The following is a 27,828-nucleotide window of genomic DNA, read 5'->3' on the forward strand; positions in this document are numbered from 1 at the left end:
GCAGCAGGGAAGTGCTTGTTACGTTGTATAGTATTTGGGATTTTGGCTTTATAGACGTTGCTGCTTTAACTGACTGATAAGACGTCTGTGTTTATGTATAAAGCCAGGAACAATTTATTACCTGGTGGAATTCAAAAACTATTTGATGAAAGGGAAGGGGGATACAATTTAAGGGGTCAGTTAAATTTAAAAATTTATGCTATACGTACAACCAAAAAAAGATTTTGTATTTCAATAAGTGGAGTAAAACTATGGAATAATTTAAGTGTGGACATAAAAAGCAGTAAGAATATTGATGAGTTTAAACATAAATATAAAGGTATGTGTCAATCAAGATATATGCAAGAAAAGGCTTAATGATTAATCAGACGGGAAGTAGAATATGTATTCATGTAGTAATACTGCTTGCAAACCAATGATGATAAGATGATGTTAGGGGGTAGGACTAGATAAGTCTAACTTCTTCCTACTCCGTTCAAGCATGTACTAGGTATAAGTAAATTGAAAATATTTTTGTGGACATATCTGGAATTATGTGTGATTACATACTGACTGTTGTTACATGTTTGAAAGAATAAATAAATCAAATCAAATCAAATCAAACATTTACATGTATAGCCTACATTAGACAGTGAAGCAGAAATAGTTACTAACATATAAAAAATTATTAAAGGATAGGAAGATAACTTGCTTAGTTTTAGGATGTCCACATGAAGTTACTTATTTTTACAAATTCCTGGTAAAGAGTGTCATTGAAGATCACTTAAAGACCACTGGTGTAAATGAATCTCCACCCTATCATCTAGATAAAGTGTGTCATGTTTACAGAAATGTGGCCAGTGGACTATTTCCTTAACTGTTATTGAACTGTAGGGAATGCCCCTCAGTGTGTTAATGTAATTTGTGCACTGCTAGACAGACCCAAAGGGCACCTGGCATAGCAGATGTAAGCCACAGCTTCACCTCTAATGTGTTTTTCAGAATAATGTGCTTTACATTGTTAACTCCCTAGGGTGTTACCTATTGTCTGCAAAGCAATATTACACCATGTTAGGATTGCCATCCGTTATGCTGACAGAAATGTATTATCAGCATATGAAGTAATTACTACATTAATGCACTGACAGCTGTGTTTGTATTAAAACAGCTTGGTGTTTGTGTGTAGCTGTAGGCCCGGGACAGAGCAGCTCTCGGGGCTAAAGGCTAAAGGAGCTCAGAGGCTGTAATCCCCGGATGAAACAATCATGGCTGCCACTCGCTGAGCTGTCAAGCTGTCAAAAGAAGAGGTAAAAAGCGAGACAACTGCACAAATAACTACAGCTTTGTTATTTATCTTTATCACGCGGTGGGTTTATCTGCAGTAATGATTCAATGTACGGTTAATACGGATCTGGCGTAACTTTGTTGCCACGCGTTTTATTCCTCAAGTTATTTCGTCTTTGTAAGCTCTTGTGCGTCACGTTAATTTAAATCTCTCAAACGCTATTTGTAAAAAAAAAAAAAACACAACAACAACATTACTACAGTTAGTTCAGTTATTAAAAGCATATGTTTTCACGCGAAAGGAAAAAGACAATGGTATCACACCGGGAACATTTTATCGTAACTTCCCATTTCCCATGGCGTTTGTTGTTCGTTACAAAGACAGTCCCTTCACTTTCTTGTTACAGTAACGCTAATTCAAACTGCACAATGGTCATATGATTAATCTGCTGCAAAAAATCCTCTTCCAAGTTATTCTAATCCTTTTCCAAGTTATTCTAATCCTTTTATTGGTGCATTTATTAGTTTGTTTGTTTTTTAACTGCACCTCCTACCATAGCGCGCTTAGTTGTGCTGTAAGCAGGCTATGAAATTCGTTGAGTTTAAGTACTGTCTCCTGCACCCGGGGGATGAATACAAGTTCTTTGTTTTATAGCTGGTCTTAGTGTGGTGTATTAATATGTGTGCTGGGGCAGTTTGAAGCATGACCAGCAACAGGTGGACTTGGGTAAAATAATATGTAGAATAGAACTGTGAATACAGCCTCTTTTAATGGGTTTACTGCGAACTGGTGAAACAGCAGTTTGACCACAGAACATGTTGGGTCTTTTGAAAGTATTTCATAACAAAAGTTAAAGAAATAAGCATATCTTGATTACCCGCATTCATTTTGAATCAGTTTATTTATAGTTTTTTTTTCTTTTACGGGGGTGGGGGGGGGTATTCTTGGTGTTCTTCTGCCCTTGCAGAAACCTGAAACCATGTATTTGATTGATATTTACACAGCCACCTCCACAGGACATAATAAACAACGTGTCAACAAGAAGAATAGAGATTGGCACAGACGGCTCCACCTCAGGAAGACTGTTGTTCACCCCCCAACTATGCAAAGTGAAGATAAGAGTGGACCAAAGAAGATAGCAGAGGAGTCGGAGCATAGCTCAGTGTGGTCTTCATCAAAGAAGGGCTCCCAGGAAGCACAACAGGGTCTGTGCAGGAGAAATGACAGCGGGAATACACTCCGATTCACATGCTGTCAATGCAGGGACAACTTGGAATATGGTCCCAAAGACTTAGTGAGACACTTTGAGGAAAAACACAGAGGGAGTCCTCCAGTTTTTTCATGTCATACATGTAATTTTAGTACGCATGAGTTCTCCTACCTTCAGGTTCATCTGTTAAGCCACATGGACACTTTTTCTAGTTGCAGCATTTGTAATGACAACGTGCAACGCACATGGTCTGAATTCAGTGCACACCTGACTATGTATCACTGCTCAAATGGCAAATATTCATGTGAAATGTGTCATAAATTCTCCACAGGTGATGTTCAAGTATTTTTAGGTCACATGTATGTACATACCTTGGGCCTAGAAGGAGCTAATGATGATCTGTGGCTGCACACACAGGAGAAAAATCTATTTGGGCCGAAAACAACCACTCAGACGCTACGTTGTCAGCATTGTGGCTATGAGGCATCTCAGAAACGGTTGATTACTAAGCATGTTAATGCTGTCCATGTTTACCAGAATGGTAATCGGAGGAAGAAGACAAAGGATTTGTATCCCTTAGCAATGAAACCAACTGAACCAATCCCAAAAATGAAGACTAGATTAACAAGAAGTGCAGTTAGAGAAATGTGCTGGCTGACACAGGAGTGCCTGTCTCTGCCAGGGAGAGAATTCCTGGATAAATATTGCCATCTGTCAGATCCACAAACAACACTAGAGGAGACTCAACAGTTTTTGATGGAATCTGTCACAGGGGAAACAGATGACCAGAAATGGACCAAGGCTCTTAAAACCGTTTTGTCAAACGTCCCTCAAGATATAAATCTTCACCCAAAATCCGAGAATGGCATCGTGTTGAACCCGTTGGATCTTACTTACTTTACAGTCAAGAGCAAGATAACTGCTGCTCAGAATAGGGCTTCTTATGCCACGAGGTTGAAAAGGATGACATCACCAGATAAAGAAAGTGTTTTCACTGAAAGTGTTGCTGATGATCCTTGTTGTGTAGTTGACCAAAATGGGTGTCAGTCAAAATTGAATGCGCACACACTTTGTACACAGACTGAAATCAAACAAAATAATGACAATTCAGTGTCAGCCCAGGATGAGCCATTTGAGAGCATCCAAATGCAGGAGAACAGAGAAAATCGGGATTTAAAGACTGCTCAGGAGGAGCATAGTAAATGCCAGGAGTCTATGGATGACATTGGAATTAATATTGCCAGTGAGCTGAAGCTGACAAATGAGAGTGAAGACCAAACATGCATTCAAAAAGTGCTGTTCGAAATGAAGAGAAGGAATCAACGACAAAAAAGAAACACCAGATCTAAAAAAGCAGATAAAAGATCATCTAGATTGGCCTTAAAGCTAGTCCTGAAGAAGAATCCTGTGAAGGAGAAGCAGTGGGTGTCACAGAGCTTTTTGTCTTCATCAGGAGGTGGTGCAACAGACCATGGACTGCCAGATCTTCATAAAACAATGGAGGAGACAGCACAGATTCTTCAAATTGCACAGCTAACAGAAGTGCACCAGGAGAAGGGGACCAAAGCTTCAGTGACTGACCTGCCTTACCCCTCTGAAGCCACCACTTCAATTCCACATTTGAAGCCAGAGGAAAAACACAGTCCCAGTTACTCTGCAAAGCCAATGGGCTCTAAAACAATGGATGAAAATGAGCCTGTCATGCTTGAAAGCTCGCTGTTGGTGCATCAAGAAATACCAGATGACACAGAAAAGTCACTGCTGTTCTTGGAAAGAGAAGCTGACAAGAGAAGTTCAGATGGTGAGACTGGCCAGTCAAATTCGATGGCTGCAGCAGAGCTGTGTCCCGAGAATGTGTCAGGCAATGGCATGGACTACCACGTGTCAGAGGAAAGGAAGAGTTCAACAGCAGATGGAGTGACTCCTCATAGCAGTTGCACTGTTTCCCAGCTGGTTATTACATCACAAGGTAAGACAGTCTGTTATAGTTTATACCTAGACATTATGATTTAAGATTTAACACAGAATATCATTTTCTTGACATGGTAAATGGTCTTGTACTTGTATACCGCTTTTCTATGCATTGCAGCACACTCAAAGTGCTTTCACACTACTTGGCCATTCACCCATTTGCACTAAACACTCACACACCGGTGTTATCACCGGGCGCAACTGGGGTTCAGTGTCTTGCTCAAGGACACTTTGACATGTTGACCGGACAAGCCGGGAATCGATCTGCTAATCCTCCAGTTAGGAAATGACCCGCTCTACCTCCTGAGTCATAGCTGCCCCATGCAGTTTTAATGTTTAAAATTTTCTCTCAAGAGCAGTACCAATCCTGTCTTTCAAACATTTTAAAACTTGGCACTTTTTTTTAATCTTACAGGCATGATTAACTTGGAAGAGTCGGGCCTTGCTCTTTCTGTACAACAGAGTGTTGAGGGGATGGCAGATGGAGAATTTCCTGCAAACTCCTGCTCAGATCCCCTCGGCAGTCCCCATTTGCCTATGGGAAAAGCAATCCAACAGGAGCTCTCACCAGCTTCTGGGCATCAGTGGCAGCTGGTCCCAAAAACCCTAGAGAGGACCCTGAAGTTAGTAGCCATAAACCCATCTCAGCTAGTAAAGCGTCCGGCAGGAGCCCAGCCTGTTGTGGTGCTAAATCATCCAGATGCTGACATCCCTGAGGTGGCTAGGATCATGGAGGTTGTCAACAGGTACAGAGGAAAGGTGCAGAAGGTCATTCTGTCACGCAGGACTCTGAACGCTCTCTCAGCTGTGAACGGTAAGACAAACGACCCACCAGATGCCCAACCCGATTCTCTGGGTCACGGTAAAAACTCCTTACAGGAGAGGTTTATTTTGAAGTTGAAACTTCGGAGGTTGAGCAGGAAAAAATATGAAGTAGTGGGTGCGAGCTCTCCAAGCAGGGATATCGTGACCGGGTTTCGGTGCTGGTTTTGTGGCAGGGTCTTTGCAAGTCAGGAAATGTGGATGATCCATCGGCAGCGACATTTGATGGAGTGGAAAAGGCCAAACTGTGAAAACTCGATTGTCGCACACACTGGATAACAAGAAAAACTAGTCTGGAAAAAAAGATGACTTCACAATACAACAAAACATTGATGGAAACAGTGATTGCCAGTTTTTAAAGTCTTAATTAAGGATAGTCGTTTTTGAGCAGAATCACCTCGTCTCACTTTTCATTCTCAGGGTAATATACGCATTTACCTTTTGTTTCTCTCCCAGTCTCAGTAGCTTGATACAAAAGATTTGTAGAGTAATTATTTGTACAGCCACAAGGATGTGGTGCTGTCTTTGCATTGTTTGTATTTTGTCTATGCAGTAGCTGTATTTAAGGTGATATAAGGACACTGTTGTATGGAATTTTTATTATAGAACACTGTAATATGTAAATATGCCATATAATCTAAATTTTATGAGTCAGTTTATTTACGGGTAGGCCGAAACAGTGTGGTAGCTATCACATTTTGTTTTTGAAAGGGGACGCAGAGACCCACAAGTTACTCAGATATACCAAAACTGTTAAAAAAAAAAAAAAAAAAAGACAATAAGCTGTTTATTCCACATTTATTTATGACTCTTAGGTTTAGTCTTAATATACTTTTCTTTATGCTTTTTTTGGGTGTTTGGAAGAATCAGTGTATTTGTAAAAATTTTGTATGAGCTCAATTTTGTGCAGATATGAGCGATATTTTTCTCATGCATTCATTCAGTGGGAGCATCCCTGAACAATTAATTTTAAAAAGGCAAAGCCATGTTTTGTGATGTTGATGAAATACTAACAAAATTATTTCTTTTGAATTCCACATTTTTAAAGATCAAGAAGCTTGGGTGATTTGTACACCCCCTCCCCCCCAAACTGAGTTTATTCTCCTTTGACTTGAAATGATAATCTTATGTTTTAATTGCACTATAAATGGAAGATTTCCTGTTACCTCACCTCATTAGGCCTACGCCTTTGACAATCTCAACCAGTGTCCTACTGTTGCTAGGCATTTCCTTCAGCAGCCATTGTCACTCAGTATTCTCAGCAAGCGAACTGTGGCTCCTGTTTTTTTTGTCAATCAAGGACCATTCTGGAGTGTTAGCTACTCATGTAATTCAATTTAGATAAAAGATTTATATTTGTATATAGTCCACCCAGAGGTACTGTAAAATATTACCAAACAATTTTCACCAAGTGCCTAGGATTGTTTTTGTATGCAGCAATGGTGCACAAGTATTGATAGCATTATTTGTTGAACAGAGAATAAATGAAGAATTTTCAGTTCCTGGTGGTATTTTGTTATGACTGAAGATGTGAGTTGAGTAATACAACACAAGAAAAAGGTTTTGTTAAAACAAACAATCTTGCATTTTTTGGATTCCTAAAGTATCACTGTCATAAATGATTGATACCTGCTTCCTTCTTCTACAACAACACTGTCACATTCCTTGTATTAACTTTAATACACTGTTTACTGGCTGAGCATTAAAAGCATCTTAATAAAACATGAACTAAAAAGGTTTCTGAGTCGGTGCTGCTTTAGCTCTGCATGGCCAGAGGTGCAGGCAAGTCCAGCTTACAGTCCTGTTGACCCCACCTAAAATTAACAATGAAGGGGGAAGAAGACATTGCATATTCAGTTCTGTAAACAGTAGTCTGGCAGTAAACACAGTGGGCTGGGATGTACTATAATCACTTGGCTGTTTCCCATAAAAAAAAAAAAATCAGTGAGGGTCCTCTAGGGCTTCACAGGGCAGCACAGCTTGGTGGCATCCTTGGTGTTACTCTGGCTGTCAATCAGCACTAAGGGATTCTTCTGGTGGTTCTCGATTATGTGGGAGACACTCCTGAAATACTGGGGTGGGGGGTGGGGGTGGGGGGAGAGAATGGTGGCTTATTCTGAAGGAAAGTACACAGTCCCTTGAAAAGGCATACTGGCTAAAGCCTAGCTTAAGTCCAAAAACAGTCAGAGACAAATGAAAAGCCCTCTCATACCTCTTCCCCTTTCTTCTCTCTTCCTAGGGCATACTGCTGTGTTGCTGGTATGAAGCGGATTGGAATGTTGTACACTCTGCCCCTGTAAAACACCACTAATGTATAGGGCTGCTGTGTGTCTTGACCAGAGCTCTTCCTCACCATAAATGCCCCGTTCTGAAAGACAAAGCTCTCATGGTCAATATACTGTTCACTTGCATTAACCACAGTGCTTTACAAAGCTGCATGATACTCACTGTGTTTGAGCGAAATAAGATGTCATCAGCAGTCTTGCGGTTGCATGTACTGGCATACCACGGTTTCTTACAGATGTCTGCATCCTGAAAAAAAAGTTAATGGAAAAACAAGAATTGTTAATGTAATAATATAGTTTGTTACTTGATTAGTTTTTACATTGTAATGTTTTATGTTGATCACCTTATTTTGGTCTATTGACCCTTTATCAGCAGAAAGACTTCCTATGTCAGTTGGTTCTGAGACACAGGAGAAACAAACATGATGTTGCTTTTAAAGTAAGATAGTATAGTAACAGCACATAATATAATTGTAAAAATGTAAACATTTTGTCTTTAACTTTGTCACTTTATGTTAATGCACAAAACTCCTCTGCAATACTTACCAGGGGAGGTTAACTGTGGAAGAGGAAGTCTATGATAGACAGACAGTAAATACATAGCACAAAGCTGTGATTAAAGACAATTTTCTGCATTTGTGTATCTTTAATATGCATGTGCACAGTGTTGCTATAAAGCATAGTGTAAAATTGTATGTTGTATTTCTTACTTTGGCCTTTTCATGTCCAGTGAAAAAGCTTTTAGAGGAGGTTTGTGGTCAGTTTGTATGCCAGGCAGTGTTCGGCCTGAGAGAATTCAAAAATATGGTGATTAATCTATGTTTACTATTTAATAAAATGCCATGAATCCCACAAATGAAATATATAAATAGGTTTATTCCAGTAGTTTCAAGGCTACCTATATGGAGAATGCAGACTGTTTTTGATGTAAAATGTGGGTACTAACAATTTTGATATATTCTGTGTTATAGGAGCCTTATTTCATGTATGACCCAAGCCCTCTGCAGCCTCCAGGCCTGGGTGCACTGGTCACTGCAAATGCAGGAAGGCTGCCCTCAAGTGCACTGCACTGTGCTGTACCTGTGCTGTTCAGGAGACTGCTAGGCATGATGCACACCAACTGCTACAGTTAAAATCAAACATATGCTCATGTACTCTATACTGTGTACTCAACTCTCAGGTTTCAGACATAATTGAAACGTATACAAACACTTCAATCACCATGACTTCAAAAGTTCTGTATTTCTATATTATTATAGAAATACTAATATTATTACAATATTAGCAACATATTTTGTGATGTGCAGACTGAGTATTGTTCTGTATAACATTATTTATTGTGGCTCAATGACACAAAATCTTATTTTTTGATGGGAGGTCAATGACCTCTCACGGTCCTCCCAAGTCATATAGAGTTTACCTCCACATCTGAAATGAAACCTTATGGTATGTACTAACACTTGTGAAAAATCCATGCTTTTATAATTCAATGCACAGCTGTTCCTCTCTGCTGCACTATAATGGTTTTTCAGGGAAAGAAATCACTCATAAACTAAATGTCACTAAATGTCTAATTGTCCACTGTTAAATTAGTCTGGTGTGACTAATAATGTGAATTAACAAACACTTACTTTCAAATTCCCTCTGTTTTAAAACTGGCTTCTGCAATGAAAGTGGTTTTCAGCATTACAAATAAACATGCATAACACTGACATTGGTTTATCATATGAAAATAATTATGCAGACATCCTATATTTGACTATAGTCACAGTATTGACTGGTATTTTGGCTTTGTGCACTTGATTTTTTTTATTATTTATTTTTCTAATTAAAACTATTCCTACCTGCATTAAAGTTGGTTTTGGTGACCTCCTGCAAAAACAAGCGAGATAATCAGAAATACAACATTTTTCCTCTTAACATTTTAACAGGTTACACCACATACTGTATACCCTCAGTTATCAGTTTATTAGGTACACCTAGCTAAAACTAATGTGGTCTAATCCAACAGTCCTGCAATAAATCTTCCCTGCATGAAGATAATAATGTTCTGTTTTTGTTCCAGCTGTATAAGGGAACTGTTGATTTAACTTTATGATCATTTTAGAAGATGTTATTTGTGCTGCTGTTGAACTACTGCCTTACACAGAGATGTATTTCTGTTATTTGTCCTAGTCTCCTTGATATAAGTGGGTAGACAAAATAATAAATTAGTAGTTGAATCAAACCCTCTCTAAAACAGGATTTTTTGCAGGACTATGGGATACTGTATTAATTTTGGCTAGATGTACCTAATAAACTTCCAAGTGAGTGTATGAATATTTACAGTATATATGAAAAATATTACATGAATGATGCTTACTCTCTGGGAAAAGGTTTGGGTGGAACTGGAGAAGGGCCCTCTGCAGGTTTATTACTGGAACCTGTGACACACAATGTTATTATAAGTCATCTAGTAGTTATTATAACTGTTGTTAGCTTTAGTAAACAGTCATATGCTACAACTGTTCAATTACTGTTTGGATATACTGTGTATATATACAGTGCATATTGTATAGATTGGCTGGTGTGCTCCTTGATGGTGTACCATGCTAAACTGATTCATGGTAGAAGTGTTTCAAAATACCAATTAAGGAGAAACCACATATTAATTATTTGATTTAATACTCACAATCATCTGGATCACAAACTTCATATTCATCATTGCCTGTGGGTTCCTGGATCGGCAAAATCATAACACTAATAAGTCATTGTTCTCCTAAACATGCAGTGTACTTCAAATCTCTGCAAAACACCTGTTTTAAATGAAATCTTGCACATCTGGCATCACTTACAGTAGATGGAAGTGTCCTCATATTCAGTCTAAAAGCAAGGACAACTTATCAGTGTAGTAAGAGCAAAACAATGTAACAACTTTAAAGCCAGGGTAAAGCAAAATCAGTGCTTAGTCTATACATGTCAGGAAGTAGTTGCTGAAATTGAGAACTATGTAGTGCTGAATTGTGGAGTTCTATAAAAGCTAGAGCACACAGAGCTCTTTGGTTACATTTGTTAGAGGCACTCGTGAGACTGAGCACAGATGAAGCTTTACAGCCACAGTTATGTTATTTAATGGAAATAACAATGTTGTTACCTATAGATGTCATTAGACTCCTTTAGTTGGGGCACGTGCCCCACTATTGATCTGCTGTGCCCCAGTAAAATCATACGTTGGAGTTTTAAAAAGCTCCTATGTTTGGCAGTGGATTAATTTAGACTGATAATAATGAGAAAATAACTGATTTGTTTTTCTTATCCAGAATGTCAAAGCAAAATACAAGCTGAGGTGCAGTGGTCAGGGTTCCTACACCAAGGTGTGCACATATGCATGTCATAGATGGTACAGTTCAGCACATACGCAGCAATCCATGTACTGGCATGGGAAACAAAAGAAAGGAATAAACTAAGGTGTGTGAAGGGGACTAAATTGGGTTTTTGAATATTACTGATGATTTTATTTTGAATCAGACATTACTGACTCCTGTAGATGGACATAAGAAAATTCTTTAGAAGAGGCTGAGATTGGGAAGAAATTCAAAGAGGTAAGACCTGGCTGTAGTTGGTAAACAAGGTAACGTTGGTTTAGTTAGCTAGTATGTAACCAGGTGCGGATGTTGTGAAATACATTAGAGCTCTGTACACTGATGCATATGATCAGTTGGACTACTCTTAAAACGCTGCTTTTGATATACTACATAAAATAAAATGAATGCCAAGGTTGTTGCATAATACATCACACGTGGCAGTTTATGTTAAGGCTGGATTATTCATTCTGCATTTAATAAATATACTACAGCATACTACAGCCTGCACTGTGGTAGGTGTAGTCGTCAGGTAAATGCATCTTTCCTATGTTCTCCCTTCAAGGTGTAGTGTGTGAGATTTAGTGACATCTAAAGATGAAGTTTCAGATTGCAACATTCAGCAAAGCTCTCATGCAACATGTTAAAAAGCCCTCACAGCAATTACCATAAATGCAAAACAAACTGTGCCCTCAGAAAAAAAAAAATGCTACCGCTTTTTATAAATCCTTCTAGATCTTACATACTGCACCTTTAATACATCCATTATGAGAACAGGTGGCACATTAAAAGCAATTGACTGTGGTTTCAGTGTCTTCATTTGACACATCATTCACATTTCAGAGCAGAGAAAACTCTTTATTTCTTCATGATTTTGAAAAATGATTTTATATACTTGGCAATATTTTTAATCATTCAAATTTGGCTGGGTGTTATATTTACCTGTCATTTACCGAAGTCATATTTATTTCTACTTTACCCATACTTTAAAATGACCCTACTAGGTTCCTCATAACCGATAGAGTAACACAAATCACAATCTTTTTGCAAATAATGACTTATCTCTTAGGTCTCCATATTAAATGCACTCAGCACTGTCAGTCCTACCTGGGGCTGGGTATTGGTGGCATATGTCTGCAAGGTAAATATAAGGCGCTGGTAAGTCTCTGTACTGTTTCTATACTGTAATTTTATGCTGCATATCTACAGAATTACATGAGTGAAGCTAAGTTGAGACACTCTCAAACTGACCTGCTTGCTGGAAGAGATAATGAGCTCTCCTGTAATCAAACACCATCAGTCTTTATTTCATGTATAAAAGCACCTTAAAAATACTTGTAAATGCTGCATCATAAACAGCCTACCTCTTTGTCTGGGACTTCATAAAAGTCTGAAAAAGAACCAAAACCAAAATTAGGCCAGCAGCAGAGCCACAAAAGCTCCTTGAGCAAGACACTGAACCTCCAGCTACTCCTGGTGATAACACCGGTGTGTTAATGGACAAGCATGCCTACTTTATATCAAGATGAGATGTGTATTTACAACTATGATTTTAGGTATTGTTGCAGCAATATACAAAGCTGAGACAATAAACAAGGTAAATACTGAACCTCACAAACTTTTCAGAAAAGTAGTCAAATAATCAAATTCATGTTATCTCTCAATCTGTCTGACAGCACCACTTGCGGAAAGTACATAGCACAGTGGACAGCAAATGTATAATAGGAGTTTGTTTCCAAATATATATATCATGCACACTTTTTTCTTGTATTAAAGGTAAATTTCTAGATGGTGTGTTCAACAGAGGATTCGAGTACAGATGATTAGAACCAATAATTCTAGAGGTTGAACTCTTGTGAACCTGTGCTGAGGTTGGCTACATCAAGTGTATTGTTTATTCTTACCAGGGCTGGGTGGGCGCTCTGGTAAAGGTAAAGGTGTTGGCAACGTGGGACAATCCATCCCTGTCCTGCTCACACCATGAATCTTAGGAGCTGAGAAGATGCATGCAAAGCAGTCATTTTATTTTATATTTTCTTTTTAACTTTTATGGTAATATATTGCTGTTTTGTAACACATATACCAGCCCCCAGGCCTTTCTCATTCATATTCTTATGTGTACATGTATCTTACTGGCAGGTGGATTCTCTGCAGGTTCTATGTAGTTATCATCATCATTAATTCCATCGGGACTGATGTAATCTTCCTACAACAAAGGCAGAGAAGCTACAGTATTTACCAGTACAGAGGATATTGTAACATTCTCCTAGACACAATAATGTTTATGGGAACAGCAGCACAACACAGCCTTTTTGTGCAATATATGAGTCTTGAGTAAAGTTGTTTTACTTCATCGCTCTGGGTGGGTTCAGGTGGCAATTGTCTGGAGGCTTTGCCTGGGCGGAGGGGCTTCCTGGGGGCCCGCGTTGGCCGGTTATGGCAGCTGTCTGGAAAGCAGAAGCAGAAACAGGATGTGAGCATTTGCGTGAAGCATCACTCTAATGCCCATCGTGTATTGTGGTTTTTTTCTCAACAGTGTGTCTATCGAAAGTGCTCAATGAACCAAATCCATTTCTGCAGGAAGGCAGTAATGGCTGCAATGGAAAAACCATTAGAAAATGCATGTAAAAAGAACTAGACACATCAGCCTCATGGCTATAGTACCAAAAAAGGCAGGTTTCAGTATAAAAGGTAGTGAACAGTCAAATGACTGACCAAGATATTCCCCCCTCGGGAAGGCAGCAGAAGGAGTTGTTTTGAAGTCTCTGTGACTTGGAGGAGGTTCATAGCTGTCATCGTGTGGATTTTCATACGTGTCATCATTATCCTGAAAACAACATACTTGTAATGTTTCAAACAAATATTTCAGATAAAATCAACCATTTAAATAACTTACAATTTACTATTTTCTAACTTACATCATCGGATTGAGACAGCTGATCATCACCTTTCCTGTCATTATCTGTAAACAGAAATTTATAGGGATTTCATTAGAAAGAGGGCGATAGACCCCAAGATGGGTCCCACATATGTTAAACCAAACATTGGATTTGTGGATTTCTACCTAAGCATTACATTCATCTGAGCAGGTGTACATTTTCTAGTCCTAGCACAAGTCATCTTCTTTGTTGGAACCAGCAGAGTGTGTTCTCTTAACCTTTTGCCCTATTGTATAATCACTCAACAAGTGCCCTTATCTCTGTTCCTATGATGCAATTTAATTATGTGAAGCTTCTCAAAGCAACATCTAGAGAAGGGTGAAGTGGTATCTTCTTGTGTCTGCAGCTCAGTTGCACCGTTTTTGTATTGTAAGTTTGTAAATTTAGTGGAATTCTGAGGCTTCTTTGATGGCAAATTGAAGCTAAAGTTCAAAGTGGTATGTTGTGTATCTTTGTGTTTTCAGATTAAAATGGTCAGGTATAAGCTTGTAATTTGACATTTTTGATGTGTCATTATAGATTAGTGAAAAGATGTGTGTTGTACACAACAACCGAGAAACAAGTTACCTAGAATGTTTTCTGATGCAGTTTTGGAACATTAAGGAAGAAAGATGAATTTGAATTTGTGAACATAAACTGTTGGTGCCGATATGAAACGTGTGCCACAGGCAGATTTCCATCAATATACATTACAGTCTTCATTCTTCGTGACATATGCATAAAATCCTTATATTGTGTAAGAGTTTCCTCAGGTCAGTAATTTTTATTTTAATTTGTGTGTGTGTGTGTGTGTGTGTGTGTGTGTGTGTGTGTGTTTACCAACAGAACTCATTTTTTGGAAGTAGAAGTTAATTTGTTGTACTCGGAATTTTATGCTATACTATATAACTCAACTACACTTTTAAAAAACATATAGTACTCTTTAGTCCTAACCACTGTATGGAAAACCTGTGATCAGCATACACTACTCAAAAGTAAAAATGAAATTTGCTCCACTATGAGCAGCTGTGGGACAAAAATTTAGCTTAAATGCTTGTAATTCATTAAGTGTTTTATTAATTGAATTTATATGCTATTATATTTTATTTTTCATACTTTAAATAAATTTTGCTAATATGACTGGTACTTTTGCACTGTATTTACTAGTAAAATTTAAAACATCACTGACACAGTGATCTGTCACCATTAAACACAGTCCTGAATGTTATGTATGGGTAACCCAGAACAATTAACAGACCATCCATGTGCGGCTTTGCAGTTATGAAAGGCTGAGTTATAGAAATCCACCCCCTCCCACCTTTTTTTTTTACATGGAAAAAGTTGTTGCTCATTCTAATCATTCTGTTTATCTGACTAAAAGACTCCCTTCCTACAGTACTACAGTAAGACAAATTGAGTGTGAAAGGTGTAGGACAACTACATTTGCATTCTTTGCAAAATACTTTGTGACCTGAGTTAGATGAATCTAGTGGGTATCATTCAAGGTTGCAGTCTTTTACTGCCAATTCTATTTTATTTTATTTATTTTTTGGTGGTGGGACACATAGTGGGAATTTTCCATTAAAAAAGACTAATTTAGGAGGATATCCACTTGATATGAATAATTCACAGAATGAGACTGTGAAATACTTAAACTGGAATTGATTTCAGGCTGTGTTATGGACAGACAGAATGATTACGCTGATTTTTACAGTACAGTAACTCTTTGATTGTACACATTGGTATTTGAGCATTGGCAGACCTGAATAAAGATGTCTGGATATCTGTGCAGCAACCACAGGACAACGCTCAACTCTTTTCTTTTTCAGTTTTCAAAAGGTTTTAATAACAGCACAGTTTGTGCTAGTGTGGAGCCAGACACCATTTTATGTGGAGGCAGTGATAAAGAGACATGGTCCTTACCTCTGTAATCTCTTGCTGGTACCTTTGGAAGAGGTTTGCTTTTCAGTCTGCCACATAGAAAAATAGTGACAATTTGACAGTGACTTGAACACATTTCCTTACTATGGATACAAAATGTAAACTGAGATTTTAATGTACTGAAGTGGAATTGCTTGACTAGATATAGTACCTTTTCTTGGTGCAAGACACATTTCATTTACATAAATCAATTTACAGCAGACACCTGTGCTGTAAAACTATGAAAAGTCTACATTTACATAAATGCAGTTAGCAGACTGATGTGCATATGTACCAGACATGGGGAGAATAAATACCTACAGGAATACCTGTGTCATCTATTCTTGTATCTTAAGGGGACTCATTTTAGGAATGGAAAGTGAAAGCACCATCTGTTGGACTTATTTTTGTTTTGTGGCTCTCTGTCTTATTCCAACGGTTGTGAAAGAGGAATTGACATTCACCACTGATGCGTATAAAAACACCTCATGGAAACTTTTTTTAAAAAAATATCACCAAATGTTCCTGAGATTTGTCTCCCGCTTAGAGACACATACATTTAGACTGATACATTTCTACTGTATTTTTTCATGTATAACATTAGTGCCAAATACTACTACAAAGTGCAGGATACTGACCTTTTTAGTTTATTCAGTAAGCTGCCATCATTTTTCTTGATATCTTGAACAATCTTCTGAAGCTGCCTGGACAACACACAATTTGACAGTCATTCAGAAACAAGTCTTCAAAAAATGGAAAAAACCCCCCAGCTTTTTAAAAATATAAATATATATACTATCACATTACTGACAAGTTTTGGTTTATCTAATGATAAAAACACTTATTTTTACACCCAAAATAATGCAGTGACATTTTTGCCCAAGTTTTAACCTTTTAATTTTTTTGTGAAGACAAGGTATTAATAATCAAAAAAACACACTACTTTTACTGATGCTATACTGCAAAATCATAAGAAAGCTTTTGTCCAAAGTGCCAAATATAGCCACAGTCAAGTAGATATTAAAAAGCATTAGCAAAAAGTGACAATGTGTCATTGTTTACGTAGACACAATAGTCCAAATAAAGCACAACCTCTTACCGTATCTTTGCTGTGGCAGGAGCAGCGAGTTTACCTAACGTATCCATATTCATGTTTAATCAAACAGTTTACATTTTTGTGCCTCATTCCACTCAGGCATGAACCCTGTGCTGCCAGGTTGTTCACATGAATGTAAATGAATGTTTTTGTCACAGAGGGGCGGGAACATGTTCCAACGCCTTGGTAAGAAAAATAACTTCTCTTTTTCACTCCCTGTCACAGACCCACAAACACACACATATTGGTCTTACTATAGTTGTGAGGACACTCATTGAGGTAATGCAGTCACTAGGCCCTCACTTTAACCATAATCATAACAACTTTAAACCAAAACACATACCTAAACCTATTTCTTCCTTTAACCCTAAAGCCAGTTTCACTTCATGACATTATCATTACTGCTGTCACTGTTAGACACACTTTTGTCATGCAGGTAATGGGGGTTTTCCTCTAAAGGACTGTTTTGAAACATGTCGAGCCAATTAACACATCTTGGGTACTGCATGCGTTTCCACTACATTCAGTTCATTTTGAAAGAATGGACTGGGTACTAAATGTCGGCACCTCTCAGGAAGTAGTACTAAAAGCAAGGTCCAGGTATGTGAGGGGGAGGGGTGGGTGTGCAGAGGATTATCACCCATAACTGGCTAGGCAGCTGCTTCTTGTGATTGGCCCAACACATGTGGCATCATATTTAAGATACCATAACAACAGCAATTGCTACATTCCAAACTATTTGCACAAGGAGAATATTTTCAAAAACAATGTAGACTACAGTCTAGACAAACAACACTGCACATGCTCTCATCAGCATTCTCCCTTTGTGTAATTGCATCTGTACCGCAGGCCCTTTTTAAACCTACAGTGCCTATAAAAAGTATTCATCCCCTAGGATGTTTTACCCTTTATTGATTTTATAAATCAATCATGGTCAATACAATTTAGCTTTTTGAAAAAAGAAATAAAAACAACCTCTCAAATGTCAAAGTGAAAACAGGTTTCTACAAAGTAATGTCAATTAAATAAAAATATGTAACATGAAATAAGTGATTGCATAAATATTCACCCCCTTCAAGTCAATATTTATTAGATGCACCTTTGGCTGCAATCACAGCACTGAGTCTGTGTGGATAGATCTCAATCAGGTTTGCACATTTGGACATTGTAATTTTACTCTATTCTTCTTTGTAAAACTGCTCAAGCTCTGCCAGGTTGCATGGGGATCAGGCGTGAACAGCCTTTTTCAAGTCCAGCCACAAATTCTCTATTGGATTGAGGTCTGGGTTTTGACTCGGCCACTCAAGAACACTCACCTCGTTGTCTTTAAACCATTTCTCTGTAGCTTTCGCTGTATGCTTCGGGTCATTGTCTTGCTGGAAAATAAATCTTCTCCCAAACCGTAGTTCTCTTGCAGAATGAATAAGACTGTCCTCCAGGATTTTTCTGTATTTTGCCACATCCATTTTACCTTACCTTACCTTTACAAGCCTTCCAGGGCCGGCTGCCGAGAAGCATCCCCACAGCATGATGCTGTCACCACCATGCTTCACAGTGGGGATGGTGTGTTTGTGGTGATGTGCAGTGTTTGGTGTCTGTCAAACATAACATCTTGCCTGATGGCCAAAAGGCACCATTTTGGTCTCATCAGACCAAAAAACCTTCTTCCACTTGACCATGGAGTCTACCACATGCCTTTTGGCAAACTCTAGTCGAGATTTATTACGAGTTTTCTTCAACAGTGGCTTTCTCTTTGTCAGTCTCCCATAAAGCTTTGACTGGTGAAAAACACACACAACTGTTGTTTTATGCACAGTCTCTCCCATCTCAGCTGCTGAAGCTTGTAACTCCTTCAGAGTAGTCATAGGTGTCTTGGTGACCTCTCTCACTAGTCTTTTTCTTGCACAGTCACTCAGTTTGTGAGGACAACCCGATCTAGGCAGATTTAAACATGTGCCATATTCCTTCCATTTCTTGATGATGGATTTAACTGACCTCCGGGGGATAGTCAGTGCCCTTGGAATTTTTCTGTATCCATCCTCTGACTTATACTATTCAATAACCTTTTCTCTGAGTTGCTTGGAGTGTTGTTTTGTCTTCATGGTGTAATTGTAGCCAAAAATACTGATTAATCAGTGACTGGACCTTCCAGACACAGGTGTCTTTATACTACAATCACTAGAGACACATTCACTGCACTCAGGTGACCCCCATTTCACTACTAGCACCGATGGGGTGGACCCCTGTTGAATTAGGTCAGTCATTTTAAAGGGGGTGAATATTTATGCAGTCACTTATTTCCCATTACATATTTTTATTTAATTGACATTACTCTGTAGAAACCTGTTTTCACTTTGGCATTACAGAGCTTTTTTGTAATTTTGTGTCAAAAAAGCAAAAATATATTGCCCATGAATGATTTATAAATCCAATAAAAGGGTAAAACATTCAAGAGGTGAATACTTTTTATAGGCACTGTACGTACATCTGACATATGTTGCCTTCCAGTGATGCATGATGTCTTACATGCAACAGTTGCCGGTTTAAGAAAAACTGTAGAAAAGCAAAGCAGTATGGACCACGTCAAACCATGTGGTTATACTTGGTGATGGTTAAGTGAAGTACTGGGTCTACTGCTCATTAGGGTACAGTAGTGGAAGCACAGCTAAAGACATCTTGGCGGGTATAAAATGGGTGTATGTTATTCCTTCCATGGCAGTTTTTAGCTTTAAATCTGAATGCGTAAGGTCATGCATGGTGTGTCATGAAAAGTACTATGTTGTAATCCAGAGTATTCTGTATAAATAGAAAGGTGAATTTAAAAAAAAAAATAACTGCACAGTCTTTCCTGTTATGTGGCAAGAGGATGATCTACTACAGTGTGTGTGTGTTTGTGTGTACTCTATGTATGTGTGCGGTCGCCATGGAGATTTTTTTTCAAACTAAATATCTGTTCCACCTCTGATCATAGTGAACCACAGCAGAAAAGCAGGAAGAAGGAAGTTATCTGTTTATGAGAAATGTCCATATTGTTCATTAATTAAAAGACATTTTAGGATTTTTAAGGAACCAATTGTTTATGATTCACAATGAGAAAAAAGCCAAAGCCACAGGGTGGGTGAGTGAGTAGCAAAATGTTTGTGACATAGAATAAAATGTCATAGTTGACCTACTGTATGTGATTAACAAGTCAGTTCTAAGTTAGTTCTGTAGTTTTGACATGTGCAGAGATGACTACAAAGCTAGTACCAATGGATACACTGCATGCTATAGATCTAACATAACTTCCTGGTTCAACAAGTATATGGTTAAACACATAAAAACAGGAATAAAAAAAAAAGAAAAGTTATAACCTGCAGTACCTGGAATGGTCGCTTGAGGCTGGCTCCAAAAGTGAGTCAGTCCCCATAGGCTCCCATGTTAGAATGCTCAGCAGAAATAAACATGTTTACAGCCTGGTACAAAAAACTGTTTTGGTTTTTTTAGCTAAATTTCCTTTCCATGACATCTATACAAAGGGTGAATTGTGATATAACTCTCCCATTTAAATTATATTGAGACTAAAAGTAATGCATAATTAAGGGTGCGGCCGCTTTGAGTGACTGGTGGGAGGGTCTCGCCGTAGGCGGCGGAGTGATGCATTACTAATATGGCGATGACTAGACTTGAGCTTAAAAACCACTCTTCAGAAAACCAATGAATAGGTAACATTATAGAAGGTTTCTCCATCCTTTATATACAGTCAGGGGTTATAACAGGAACAGGTGTATGAATGATTGCACCACAAATGAGAGATCCTTAACAAAATTTGTTTCACCTTTGCTTTTACTGCTGTGATAAATCTAAATGGTTGCTGTGAAAAAAGTCTATGCCACATTAAAACAATTCTGTTGTATTAAAATTTTAAAAAGCCCCTCATTTAGTTGATGTGTTATTTACTTTGATACACCTACAGTATATTGGCAAAGTGTCAGTTTGACTAATTTCAGTTTTATTCAAATTTAGTTTAATAGTGTCAGAGACAGCATGGGCAGAACCAGGGGGTGGCCAAAATGTGATGCTTGTCAGTATTAATGAATGAAAAATGAAAAACAATGAAAATTTATTGCCTTAAATACAACTAACATTTTTCTGGTGCTTTAAAATTAGTGATATTGGTCAAACTAGTTTAATTTTATATCATGTATGCAGCATGATATTTGCATTAATTTCTTCCAGTTGTGTTGTTGTGGAGTACTTGGCATGATTTGCCTCAGGGGGTTGCTACTGTGCAGCAGTGATGTCCCCAGTCAGAAGTAAATAAGGAGTGCAGCCAAAGTTAGCTAAAAAAGCACTATGTGGGTCTCAATTTTACACAGGGTAAACAACTTGATTCTTAATAAGGTATAGTTTATTATCTCATAAAACTAGGGATTTAATTTGCTTTTTAGATGTATTTCAAATTGTGCTACCCCTCTCTGAATTTGTGCTCCAGTCTGGCCACCCTGTCCAAAATTTCTAGATCTGCCCCTGGGAGACAGAATAAGAACAGAAGGAAGGAGGATGGAGGTGTGTGCTGATGATGGTAAAGTGTTACTTACGGTTGGTGGATGAGACTAAACTTACTCATGATACTTTCAGAGAGGTTCTGTGAAAGCAACAGAGAAATCAATTGTGAACACATTTGAGACATATAACAATATTAAGAGTACAGAGTTCATACAAGACTGTGATTCCTTATAGCAGATATGATACTCCAAGTACAGTATGTATCATAGTGGTTATGGAAATGCATTACCTTGTAGCTAACAGGAGATGGCAGCATCTCATTAATGTCACATTTTTAACTCCCTTTATTTTCAGAGATACTGATACTGAACAATATTGTGAGGGCTGCAGGGTCAGAGATGGTTTCATACACTACTGTACATTCATGAATATGCACAGTAACACATAGCAGCACTTCATCTCTGTTGGTTAGACACTGCAGCACCTCCATGGAGACATTAAAGGATGGGTGCTCAGCTGAATGGCTCACTTATAACATGACCCTCAAGAATAGAAATTTCAAATAGAACTTTTTAATTTATGGACAATTTTAATGCAGTACTGAAACATAAAATTACATACAAATGCAGTGATAACTGATAGTTTATGTACCAATATTGTGTGGGAAACAGAGCAGAAAGCACAGTTTCTTAAAAAGCAAAGATAGGGAGATGTTGTTTGTGTACTGTTGCCTGGTTTCCCTTTTGTGAATAAAACTAGTCTAACCCTCTAACCAAAAAAAAACAAAAAAAAAAAAAAAAAAAAACACCACATTACATAATTCCATACCAGAAAGCATTTTGAAAAGTTTATCTAAATGCCCCCCCCGCGCTGTTACAGTTTAATATTTCTGTTGCAGTAAGGCAACTGTGATTCATTAATGAAAGGAAATGATTACCATAAAATATGCAACAAATCCTGCTAAATTATGTATTTTCATTTTCATTCATAATTCATTACTTGTTCTATCTCTGTTATATATTTGTCATAACATGATGAAGATCCATGACAACAAATATTTGAGGAGAGAAGAGATTGTGATAAAAGGTTAACATATGAGGTACAGGTCTAATCTCTCTAGTTAGTTTTGATGTGAATAGGATGGAGAGTCTCCAAGCGCAATGATTATTTAGTTTTCCAAAGCTGTTTATAATCTATATGAAATATTGCACAGACTGGCTTTAATGCAGTTCATTCTACTTAAGTGTATGAATATGGGAACCTTGGTTTAAGAAAAGGATATGTAACCTCTAAGAATAAGCCCATAGCATACCGTAATAGCATAGTAAAAGCCCTTTAAGCAGAGCTTGAGTTTTAATCATTTGCAAATCAGAGAGTGAGATCACTTAATATGAAAAGCTTTACTTCCTTCAAAGAAGTGAACCATGGCCTTACAGATACATACTTTATCTTCCCATTGGCTTATAATAGAAAAAAGCTCATCTATATAAAATCAGACATAGTCTTTTGACACCAAATAAAATATCAAACAGTTCACCCCAGTGCATGAGGAACTGCTCACACACTGAATTATTTATAGGATTGTCTATGCTTGTTCAAATGAGACACAACATCTTTACAAGCACCAGCCTCTCCTTTGTACCATAGACCTCTGTATTAAAATCCCATCTGCACCAAGTATGTGGGTAATTTTTCACCCCCCATCCTACTAATATTTAGTTGCAATTACCTAGTAGTTTTCAGTAAACATGCTGCTCTTGAGTGACACCTTTATATTTTAAAGTGAATGTTTTAGACTTGGTTATGGCGTTCCATGTATGCCCTGCCTGCTAGCATCTTGCATTCCGCTGTTATGTGCTGGATTGTCTCAGGGGCATCTTTTCACAGCCTGCACCTGGGGTCCTGCCTGGTATGGTAGACCCCTGCCTCTATTGATCTTGTACTTAGAGCCTGTTCCTGTGCTGCCAGGATTAGTGCCTCTGTGCTGTCTTTCAGTCCAGCTTTGTCCAGTCACTGGTAGGATTTTTCAACATCAGCCACTTCTTCTGTTTGATGGTGGTGCATACCATGCAGAGGTCACCCCAACCGGACAGAGTAGTGGTGGACAAACAGAGGAAGAAGGCCGTAGTGATAGATGTAGCAATCCCAAGCGATAGCAACATCAGGAAGAAGGAACATGAGAAGCTTGAGAAATACTCCCCAAACTGGGAGAGTGGCTCCAACAGATCCCAGGAACAACATCTGAGATTTCTGACCAGAAGAGTGCAGTGCTAGGAACAGCTAAGATACTGCACAGGACCCTCAAGCTCCCAGGCCTCTGGTAGAGGACCTGAGCTGACGGAAGGAATATAAGACTGCCCCAAAGTGGGGGGCGGTTGGGAAATATATATATACATATACATACATAGATATTAAACTTGTCTATATCCTGGTCTGTCCGAGTGGCTTTCATGTGTTGATATCATACACAGAAGTTGAAAGTCACTTTTTTACACAGCGGCCACATGCAGGTAGTATCACAAGGATGGAAGCTGACAGTCCTTTTGATCTACTACATATCTCTTTTAACCTGTCTACCTGTGTGAGTGAACATGACATCAGAAAGATGGAGATTACCTTTATCTACAATGTGCTGACTGTCAGTCATTCCCATCCACACTGTATTTAGTATACAGTCATCCATCACCCAGACAGAATTAGACTGTGCTTCTTTCACTGCTCATTCATACCCACCAAATGATGTAATGTGAGGAAGCTGCATTCAAAGCAGAAAGTAATGTAAGCTTATGACAGAAGTTTGGATCTGTGTTGCCTTCTTACTTTTATTTGCTTAAGGATTTTATGACCTTTGTGGCCTCTACTGTATAGCTGTCATATGAATATGCAAAGTAAGCCAAAGGCAAGGGTTTGCAATAGCAGCAGAACACTCACTAGATGACATTCAGATCCCACAGTACAGGCCCTCTCTGCCCTTAGACACATGCTGAGCTTCTGATGAGTCAAACAGTGCTTATTATAAACAATTCTTCTTACTTTTCTGCTGTATTTTCAGCAGAGTGACTGCAGTAAAAGCAAAACACACACCCATAGGGTTACGAAAAATAAGTGTGCCATGTATAATAACTTCACAGGGATGTGTCTTAATGGTACTGATACATGGATTGCCCCCTTGACACATGTTTTAAGACATACAGAAATGTTCTCATTTGAATTGTGTTATTCTACCTCATATGATTTGTCCACATAAAAAAGAGTTTGATTACAAGCTATTTTCTACTGAACTGAAGAGTCAGTTGCGCACTAGAGGTTTCCACATCACACTTGTGAACACTATGTAGAAAATGTAAAAACAGTTCATGTCAAACTGCACATTCTGCACAGTGGAGAGCAAACATCTCAGCTTACTGTAAGCAAAACACATGTGGAGCAGTTGCTGAAACAAAAAAGGTGAGTAGGTGGCTGTCCTGTTTCAGTCTGGTTTGTTATACACAAGTAATTTGAACTACACTAATGCATCACAGTTTACAGCTCTTGTAAAATATTCTTGGTGCAGGAAGTGACATTTCATTGCAAGAGGCAACTGCAGGTCTTTTGTTAAAAAAAGAAAAGGAACTGGATAGTAATAAACAACAATGCTTGTAACTGAAGCAGTAAAGACCTACTGCTACCTAATGAAACTCCACAGAAAATCAAAGACAAAACATGTCTTAAATTGACAAATGTTTTAGACTGATCACTTTTTAGCTAAAGATGTTAAAACTTTTTGAGAACACAGATAAATATAAACACTGTTTTGATTTACACAGCAGTGAGGTACATGGTGACTACAAGGACAAAAAGACAAATTGTACTACAGTATATACAGCCTATGCAGACCTCTTTACAGTGTGCTGATTAAGTAATCTATCACATAGCATACAGTATGTTGTCACACAGGAGTGTACAGCCATGCTTGCAGTTCTATGGTGAGACTCATCAGTGCTCTAAATCCTAATGTCATGATGATAGCGTGCTCACGGTGACTGACAATGCCAAAATGCTGATATGTAGCAGGTAATATTCACATTTTAGTTTTTGGTCACAGTACTGAACAAATTTCAGTTTTGTCCTGACAATGGTGAAAAAGTAATGCTTGGGAAAAATTTTGTGGTAGTACATCCAGTAGGCTATGTGAATACATCATTTCAGACTTGAAAATGGCAACCTGTTGATGGCACCAAATGAAAAGTCTTGGGATCACCAAGCAGGCTTTATCGTCTGGGGACCATGAATATCTGTACACAGTATAACTGTAATCCATCCAGTTGTTGAAATATTTCAGCCTGCAACAAGGAAGTGAGCTAACCAACAAATACTATAATCCCCAGAGAGCAATGTAAGTAGTGGGAATAAAAATAGAAAAAAGGAGGCCTCCATTGTGTCTGCAGTATTGAATGAATAAGTTATAGGCCAATCCATGTGGTCACCAAAGTCAAATTTATCCCCTAGGGACCATTCAGCAGCTGTTAATATATTTCACCCTGAACAGCTTACCGTATATGAACCTCTTGGTGGCAAGCAAAAGTCAGGGGATCCAAGAAATCAGTAGGATCCATGCTGTGGCAACTATGAATGTGTGTACAGACTTTGGAAATCAATCCCAGAGTTGCTGGGATAGTTGAGTGTAGACCAAAGAAGTGGATATTGCTGTCCACATGGCTGCACTGCTGGCGAGGCTAAAAGTCAAATATATCAAAGTCTGCACAGCTACAGCTATGTGCGATTTAAAATGATAGTGTGTGTAACTGGAAACATTTGTCAGGCTCTGTAGCCTTGAAGCTGGTGTTTAGCCAGCTGTATAGCCATGGTGAAAAATTTGTGTTCAGTACTAACATGTGTTTACCTGGTGTACTTCCTGGATCTGCAGCTATGGGTTCTATCAGTCAATACACATACTGTATACATATGTATTTTTAGCATTTGCACTGGTTACTCACACATCAAACCCTCTGCTCTGAAACATTAATCACTTAGACTGATAAAAATCCACAGTGAGCACATAGTATCTAGAGGGGGATAAACCTGCAAGATACAGGGAGAAGTATATTCATGATGCAACTAAAGCAGAATCGGTTTAGTGTCAGTGAATAATGAATAGGACAGTGGAGTGTTTCTCTATTTTATAGCGTGACCACTAAAAAGATGCATTTGAATGAATAAATGCTTATATAGGCATACCAGTGCACTGGAGGTATTACTGAGGTTTTATTAGGATACTCAACCTGCTAAATATTAAAAAGTTATAAACCCATGCTTCAGTTATTTTACTCCATGTAATCCTCTTTAAACAGGTTCCCCCTCATGACTGAAGTAGATTTAATGATACTTAAATAAGTAGAGATTACAGCTTTTATAGCCTTGTGACTCATCCTCTCACCCGAACTGAGGCGCAGACAGTTTTCACCTGCTCTCATTGTGTCAGTGTGCTTCACAGAAACATCGACGGGCCCTCAGAGACTGTGCTCACAGTGTGGATGATGGTGAGGAAGCAGTGAGTGCAATATCAAAGCAGAAGCTGCAACTGTTGTATTCACTTCTATATTCAAAGGTACACTCATTGCACGCCAAGGGAGTGTGGGAAGTAATGCAACCATGTGAGTTTACACTAGTCATGTTTCATATCCTGCAAACTCTCTTCTGTTTTTCAGCTGTGTAGTTCTGCTTAAGATTCATAAAAAAAATAATCAAGCTTCAGTTTATTTAATTTGTTATTCAAGAATTTGACATTTAAAGCTCTAGGATTCAAATATATCTATATAAGAAAAACAAACATGTGTAAACACAACTGAGTTTAAAATGAGAGGAAACAAATATTTGGTATTGAAAACAGTTTGACAGACAAGCAGAAATAGCTTTAGGATATGTAATTACTCTGCAGGCTTTAATACCATGATATAATAAATCGTTGGGAGGGTTTGTCCATTTTGATGTAATTAAAATAATAAACTGAGCACAACCACAATCCTGAATGAATTAGTAGATTATGTCACTACAAGAGGGACAAAAAGAATATTCAGGGGAAAGAAAGAAAATATGAGTAACTCACCAGAAGTCTCTGTCCATTAATTCTCAGTCTAATTACAGTGGCTGCACAGTCTTGCATTTTGTTCTGAGGGCAGCAAACATATAGATTTAGCATTCTGATTAACAGAATTAATTCTAAGATACTTGTCTTTGTGTCATACCAACAAGTTTTATGAACAGAAATGGTCAAACATGAGATAACAGTCATGACCCATATACCCCTTTTAGCTAGAATGACCTACTGAAAATTTTAATATGAAAAAATAGGTCAGCATGTGCCCTTAGCATCTTCTGTTTTTCTGATTTTGATTCATTCTGTCACCCATTTTTCTTGTACTCACCTTGCACATGAAGAGGGCTACTTGCTCATGGTCCCAGCCCTCGCACTCCTCTCTGGATGGCAGGTTCATTTCTATCTCAACCTGAAACCTCTGAGCTAGTGTGCTTTTG

General features: G+C 38.2%; 2 protein-coding genes across 5 annotated transcripts; one reads left to right on the forward strand and one right to left on the reverse strand.

Moving 5' to 3' along the window:
- Window positions 1-1,154: 1,154 nt before the first annotated feature.
- On the forward strand, window positions 1,155-7,588 carry znf518a (zinc finger protein 518A). Of its 3 annotated transcripts, XM_020601568.1 has the most exons (4): window positions 1,155-1,286; window positions 2,269-4,443; window positions 4,861-5,259; window positions 7,507-7,588. In XM_020601568.1, the coding sequence occupies exons 2-4, from the start codon at window positions 2,367-2,369 to the stop codon at window positions 7,530-7,532; spliced, it is 2,502 nt and encodes an 833-aa protein (XP_020457224.1). In that variant the 5' UTR covers window positions 1,155-1,286; window positions 2,269-2,366; the 3' UTR covers window positions 7,533-7,588. The 3 variants fall into 3 exon arrangements, with proteins under 3 accessions (XP_020457224.1, XP_020457209.1, XP_020457217.1); XM_020601553.1 differs by lacking the exon at window positions 7,507-7,588 and having other exon boundaries at window positions 4,861-6,041; XM_020601561.1 differs by lacking the exon at window positions 7,507-7,588 and having other exon boundaries at window positions 2,281-4,443; window positions 4,861-6,041.
- blnk (B cell linker) lies at window positions 6,269-27,828 on the reverse strand. 2 transcript variants are annotated; one of them, XM_020601580.1, is made up of 24 exons: window positions 27,720-27,828; window positions 27,401-27,463; window positions 21,408-21,454; window positions 16,370-16,435; window positions 15,735-15,781; window positions 13,812-13,855; window positions 13,609-13,720; window positions 13,243-13,340; window positions 13,027-13,099; window positions 12,798-12,887; window positions 12,258-12,283; window positions 12,145-12,173; window positions 12,001-12,027; window positions 10,387-10,414; window positions 10,224-10,269; window positions 9,915-9,975; window positions 9,397-9,424; window positions 9,184-9,214; window positions 8,263-8,338; window positions 8,099-8,127; window positions 7,897-7,952; window positions 7,716-7,799; window positions 7,480-7,635; window positions 6,269-7,339 (listed from the first exon to the last, which is right to left on the reverse strand). In XM_020601580.1, the coding sequence occupies exons 1-24, from the start codon at window positions 27,786-27,788 to the stop codon at window positions 7,223-7,225; spliced, it is 1,503 nt and encodes a 500-aa protein (XP_020457236.1). In that variant the 5' UTR covers window positions 27,789-27,828; the 3' UTR covers window positions 6,269-7,222. The 2 variants fall into 2 exon arrangements, with proteins under 2 accessions (XP_020457236.1, XP_020457245.1); XM_020601589.1 differs by lacking the exons at window positions 21,408-21,454; window positions 27,401-27,463; window positions 27,720-27,828 and adding an exon at window positions 16,831-16,988.

This window comes from Monopterus albus, unplaced genomic scaffold, assembly GCF_001952655.1.
Source record: "Monopterus albus unplaced genomic scaffold, M_albus_1.0 scaffold3.1, whole genome shotgun sequence".
In the NCBI taxonomy this organism is placed as follows: domain Eukaryota; kingdom Metazoa; phylum Chordata; class Actinopteri; order Synbranchiformes; family Synbranchidae; genus Monopterus; species Monopterus albus.

Bases quoted from the DNA above. Each gene is read 5' to 3' on its own strand.
- blnk (XM_020601580.1), bottom strand. From the start codon at position 27,788: ATGAACCTGCCATCCAGAGAGGAGTGCGAGGGCTGGGACCATGAGCAA. The intron at 12,028-12,144 runs GTCAGTTTGAGA...TTTACCTTGCAG, and splicing joins TTATCTCTTCCAGCAAGCAG to ACATATGCCACCAATACCCA. The intron at 7,636-7,715 runs GTGAGTATCATG...TTTGTCTTTCAG, and splicing joins TCTTATTTCGCTCAAACACA to AACGGGGCATTTATGGTGAG.
- znf518a (XM_020601553.1), top strand. From the start codon at position 2,367: ATGCAAAGTGAAGATAAGAGTGGACCAAAGAAGATAGCAGAGGAGTCG. The intron at 4,444-4,860 runs GTAAGACAGTCT...TTAATCTTACAG, and splicing joins GCTGGTTATTACATCACAAG to GCATGATTAACTTGGAAGAG.